The sequence below is a fragment of the Ailuropoda melanoleuca genome, chromosome 12 (assembly GCF_002007445.2).
Source record: "Ailuropoda melanoleuca isolate Jingjing chromosome 12, ASM200744v2, whole genome shotgun sequence".
NCBI lineage: Eukaryota > Metazoa > Chordata > Mammalia > Carnivora > Ursidae > Ailuropoda > Ailuropoda melanoleuca.
This window is the reverse complement of record NC_048229.1, coordinates 34,845,739-34,851,373: the sequence shown is the minus strand read 5'-3', so window position 1 is coordinate 34,851,373 and position 5,635 is coordinate 34,845,739. Positions and strand designations below refer to the sequence as shown.

Genomic DNA, 5,635 nt, shown 5'->3' with positions numbered 1-5,635 from the left:
CCCAGGACAGATCACTGCATCCAAAGGTCCAAAGTTTTATTGTTTTGAATACATTCTCCAGCAGCCCCCCAACTTCCCTCCCCCCCTCCATCCCCAATACAGAATAAGGCTTGACCACAGACCCCCACCCCAGGGGCCCCAGCTAGGAGGCAGAGGGGGCTTCCAGTTTTTTTTTTTTTTCCCCCCCACCCGCCTGCCTATGGGCTAGTCCTAGGAGCAGCTGGGGGCGAAGGGGTTGGACCAGTGCTGGGGTAGGGAGTGGGATAGGGAATAGCAGGCACTTGTAGAGATTTGTGGCCTATGGGCGGCACCCCTCCCCCTCCTCTGCCCCCCACCCCGCAACATGGAATTTTTGGTTCATCATAAAATGTCCCTCCCTCCCTCCCCTGATGCAACCCTGTGGGGTATAAGAAACCCAGGCACTCAGGGCCCCTGGAGGGGCAGGGAAGGCAGGATAGGGGCTGAAGATGGCCGGGAGTGGAGAGGGACAGGGACAGGAGGCAGAGAATAGGGAGGGAGACAAGGCTTTTACTTCCTAAGCGATTGTAATAAAAAACGTTCCTGGGCATTGAGGCCAGTGCCTCGGTTCAAATATAAATTCCCCAGAATGGAGGTGGCCCCCTCAACTCCCCCCTCCCAACCCCCCACCACCACTTTGCCTGGAACTTAGAAACCCACAGATAGGGGAAAGCCCCCAGCCCTGGGCACCCACCCACCCTCACCATTAAAAAAAAGAAATTAAAAGTTTTATACAAAACATGGGGCAGGAAAGGGGAGGAGGCAGGGAAGACACCAGAGAGCTGCCCTCACCTCCAGGGCTTGGGGGGGTTAAGGCAGCAAAAGAAGCATGGGAGGTGGGGGGACCGGGGCCCCCTGCCCACAGCCCTCAGGAATCTCGATGCTCCAAAGAGAGCTGGGCTGTAGCGTGCTGGAGATCAGAGCTCACTCGCCTCGGGGTGAGGGGTCCCCCGGCCTCCCCGGGCCCCTCCCCACGCACCTTCTTGTCCTCACCCTCATCCTCCAGGCCCCCAGCGGGGCCCCCACCCCCTTCCAGACGACAGTCTTCACTCCAGCGCCGCTTAAAGCGCAGCTTGAGGGGCATGCACTGCGCTGCCCCGGGTGCCTCGCCAGGCTCGGGCTTGGGGGGCGCAGGTGGGGCACGAGGGGTCTTGAACACCTCCCCATCTTCCTCGTCCTCATCGCTGATGTCAGTCACCTCCACTTCCTCCGACTCGCCCTCCGAGATGGGCTCCACCTTGATCTGTGGCGGTGGCGGCGGTGGGGCCAGCGCCCCGGCACCCTCCGCCAGCCCGCCCGCGCTGCCGCCGCCGCCAATGCCAATGCCACTGCTCTTGTCAGCACCCGCCGGAGCCTTCTCCCCGGCCGTCCGCTGCCGGCGTCCCAGCGGGGGCGGCTGGAGCTTAAACTTGAATGGGGAGGAAGAGGAGGAAGAGGAGGACGAGGCTGAGGACGGGACCGGTGGGGTCTCGGGTGCCATGGGCGGCAACGGGCACTTGTCAGGGCGCTGGGGCTGGGGCACCACCAGCCCTGGGTAGTGCAGGAAGGCGCGGGGACTGAGGTGGTAGTTGTAGACGCTTTGGGTGTGGGCCTGCAGGTACCGTTTCATGTCCTCAGGGCTAAAGGAGAAGTGGGAGCCCCCCCCTGAGCCGCTGGGGCCCCCGCCACCACTGGGGTACATAGGGCTCAGCGTGGGTGAGGGAGTGTAGGCCAGGTGAGTGGGTGTCATGGGCAGAGCCGGTGAGAGCTGAGGGGGTAGCAGGGAGCCAGGCCCGGCCAGAGGCGACACAGGGAAGGGACTCAGGGGCTCAGGGCCACCCCGGGGCCGGGGGTAGACGCGGAAGACTCCAGGGTCATGGGGCAGGCGTGCCAGTGGGGGCCCGCGGAAGGCCCCCAGCTCTGGAGGGCCTGGCGGTCGGGCCCGGGGGTCCTCTCCCAACGGCTCTTCCAGCTCTGACGTGCCATCGCTACAGTCACTGACGGAGCCTCGACCCAGGCGTCGGGCCACCACAGCCGAGAAGAGGGAGGATGAGGATGAAGAGCAGGCCGGTGGTGAGCGGGGATCCTCGGTGGGGGACAGCACCTCGGAGGGCGTTGAGGGAGGGAAGCGGAAGTGGCTGCCACCCGACGGCACTGGCGGGGCGCTCTGGGGCACTGCACCCCCTGCAGGAGATGGGGAGAGGTCGTGTCAAGGCCCATGGCCCCGCCTGGACACAGAGGCAGACCCCCTCCTCCGAGGCCTGGCCGACCAGCCCCAGTAACTCACCAGCCAACCCCACATCGATGAAAGGGTAATTAACCAGCACCAGTTTGTTGAAGTTGAACTTGTAGGTGAACCGTTTCCCCTTGGTCTTGTGCAGAATGCGTTTGTTGTAATAATAGCTGTGGGCGCAGAAACACATAGGATGATCACTCACATGGGGCCCCCAGTCTAGACCCCATTCCTCCACCCGAGCTGGGTGCTGCTCACAGACAGGGACCAAGAAACCTGGGCCATGCGAGTGAAACCAAGTACCCGGAGGAATGGAACTAGCTCTCCCCTCGGGTCTGGGGCCTGATTAGAGGCCACACCCAGGACTACAGTCTCTCCTGAGGACACCTCCACGGGACAGAGGTGCTCAGAGGAGGCTTAGAACTTGCCCATCCATGGTCACACAGCTACGACTTGGCAGAAGATCAAACCCAAAGCCTAGTCCCGTGGGTTACAGGCTCCCCAACCAGTGGGGGCTATCTGCATCTGGCCAGCCTCTCCCTGCCCCTCCTCACCGCAGGGCCCGGCTCAGCTTGTCATAATTCATCTGAGGCTTGCACTTGCGGACGCCCCAGAGCCGAGCCACCTCGTCGGGGTCCTTGATGACGAATTCCCCGTAGTCCCCCTGCCAGGCGATGACCCCCTGGTACTCCTCCTTCCGCAGCAGCTCCAGGATGAAGTGCCACAGCTGGATCTGCCTTGAGCCAGGGGACGACTCCGGCTTGTAGGCCCAGTCCGGGAAGGCAAACCCTGGGGACAGGAGGCAGGGGAGGGGCCCTGGGTCAGGACGCCAAGTCCAAGGCTCCGGGTCCCCTCCCAGGGTCCACCCTCCTACCCCGCCCTCCACATGGGGAAATCCGTCTCCCCTCCGCCAAGTCAGGACCCGAGTTAGAGGGAGACAGTGTGTGTCTGTGTGTGAGAGGGGGCTAGACGAGAGCTGGGGGGAAGGGAAGCTGGAGCCTGCTCCAGCGACACCGGGAGAAACAGGAAACCGTCGGCGGCGGGTCCCGGGGCCAGTGCCAGGGGGCCAGGCACCAAGCCAGGCCGGCGGGCAGGGCTGCCAGTGGGGGAGGGGCAGGAAGGGGCACACGTGGCCAGCCGGGTTGGGGCAAGCCCCCCCAAGTTCCCCCCCACTCCCATTCAGGGCCAGTTATACCCCTCCCCCAACTGACCCCACAGCTCCAGTCCCCTCCTGGGAACATAACACTGTCTCCCTCCCAAAACCTACCAGAGCCCTACACTCCCACCCCAGGACCCGATGATTTTTTTTTTTTTTTTTTTTTNTTTTTCTTAAAAGGACCAGGAGGGGTGGGGTGGTTGGTTGACGATGAGGTCAGCGCTTACACACACAGAGGCTTCTGTCTTCCCTGGAGAGTGAAACCCAGACTGTCTGAGAGAGCCCCCCCACAAGCCCTAGACCCTCTGTGCTGCACTGCCCTCCCCGGACCCAGGCACATGGACACAACCTGGCGGGAAGGCCCCAGCCCAGGCCTGGAGACTGAGCAGGCAATGCTGCAGCCTGCTCCCCCTTCCACCTTCTCATCCTCAGCTTCTTCCCTGCCCACCTGCCTACCCGCCCCCAGCATTAACCTTGGGTAGAGGTTGGTGGTGGGCTGGCTGGTCCCTGGAGGGGGTGGGCAGCCGGGGGGCGGGGGGGAGCTGTGGTTGTCATTTCCCAAACCCCCGGGTAATCAGGGGCCATCAATAATTCAGTACTAGGCAGCCGGTAATGGAGGGGTGGGAGGAGGGAAGGAGAAGAAGAAAAGAAGGGGGAGGCAGGGCAGGGGCCCTGGTGCCACCAGAGGGAGAAGGCCAAGGTGGACAGCTAAGGATGGGCGGGGTCCCAAGTCCCAAGCAGGCGGCCCCAGTGAGCCCCTGGCCCCTGGCCCTGGCTCAAGCCCCAGCTCAAGCAGGTACCAAGCAGGCCTGGGGCAATGCTGAGCCCCCTCAAAGACTCCACCACAGTCTGGACTCCAACAGGGGATCCTTATCCTTGGGGACACAGGGGTTCAGCAGTTCCTACTCCCACAGGGACCACCCCTTCTAAATCCAGAACTCTCTCCCCTATAGTGACCCAGCTTCCTGAGTCCTGGCTTTGGGTAGAATGGGATGGCCAGCATTCCCCACGTAGTCCCTGCCCCATTCAGAAATCCCCACCTCAAACCAGCCCCTCAGGACTCCAAGGATACGACCTCCAGCTGGTCATAGACCCAGAGTCCTACACCAGGAGCCCCTGTTCCATTCAGAAGTGACAGCCCCCGACAATGCTTTCCATAGCTCCCAGCATCCGTAGCCCCATCCCTATCACAGAAATCCAGGTGTTCACCCCATTATCCTCACCCCGCTCGAGAATCCAGGTACCAGGGTCTTCCTCAGGGCCCAGAGACTGTCGGGAACCCAAGTTACCAAGTCACTAGTTCCACAGCTCACATAGCCCTCCAAAAAGCTCCTACCCCCCCCACTCAGGGTACCAAGCTCTGTGCTGCTCCCACCTAAGCCCCAATCTGCCTCTCAGACCCAGGAGTGTGTCTGTGGGGGGGGGGTGAAGCCCCTGAGATAGCAGTCTGGAGTATACTGACTTCCATCCTCCCCCCCAAAATTAAAGCCACCCTTCCCAGCCCACCCGCCCCAGCCTCCTTGTCCCGGTAACCAGGCAACGTGTGTGCAGCGACAGTCCTGGGAGCGGGGGAGCAGGAGGCTAAAAATAAACTTTGCAGAAGAGAAGGAGTGAGAGAGACTACTTGCAACACAAAGGGAACTCGGAAGGGAGGTGGGGGGCTCTGGAAAGGCCTCAAGCTGCATTCCGGGGGCTGTCCCAGGCCACCTTGTTAACCCCCCCCTAAGCAAGCCCCCCTGTGGGGCTAGGACCCCGGATCCCACTCCAGACAGGGACCCTCCCCACTCCCAGGTCCACCCCAAGACGGCTTTCCTCATCGGACATGGCATACATGAGGGCCTGTTCCTGGCTTTAGGGGGAGAAGAAGAGTGGGGGTGACGTCAGGGTGTCTCAATGGGGCTCTGTTCCTCAGGCCTTGGAGCCAGGAGCCAGGCACGGGCAAGGGGAGCATGTGTGAGTGTGTGTTGTGTATGGGTCCACGTGCTTAAACAGGGAACCACCGGGCCTGCACCAAGAAAGGTTGGGGGAGCAGGACCTCTGCAGCATGGGGGGCCAGTGAAACAGGGAGCTGGCAGCTGACACTGAGAGAGGTGCTCAGGACATTTTGAGACAGGGTGGAGAGGTGGCAGCAGACAGACAGGAAGGGTTGGGATGGCAGGGTCCCAGAAGGCACACCTGGGTCCCACAGAGGCGGGGTAGGGATTCTCCCAGACAGACTGGAAACCAGGGGGGGTGCAGAACTCCTGGGC

The 5,635-nt window shown here is 62.2% G+C and overlaps 2 protein-coding genes across 2 annotated transcripts in view; both read right to left on the bottom strand.

Annotated features, from left to right (window-relative positions):
• Positions 1 to 91, bottom strand: part of GSK3A (glycogen synthase kinase 3 alpha) — a 13,346-nt gene extending 13,255 nt beyond the window's left edge. Inside the window, exon 1 of the mRNA XM_019804563.2 lies at positions 53 to 91. Within this exon, the coding sequence (XP_019660122.2) occupies positions 53 to 91 (39 nt within the window). The remainder of the gene's footprint in view (positions 1 to 52) is intronic.
• Positions 92 to 186: 95 nt separating this feature from the next.
• On the bottom strand, positions 187 to 3,376 carry ERF (ETS2 repressor factor). The gene is made up of 3 exons (XM_034638502.1): positions 2,785 to 3,376; positions 2,285 to 2,400; positions 187 to 2,181 (listed from the first exon to the last, which is right to left on the bottom strand). The coding sequence occupies exons 1-3, from the start codon at positions 2,814 to 2,816 to the stop codon at positions 887 to 889; spliced, it is 1,443 nt and encodes a 480-aa protein (XP_034494393.1). The 5' UTR covers positions 2,817 to 3,376; the 3' UTR covers positions 187 to 886.
• Positions 3,377 to 5,635: the final 2,259 nt, after the last annotated feature.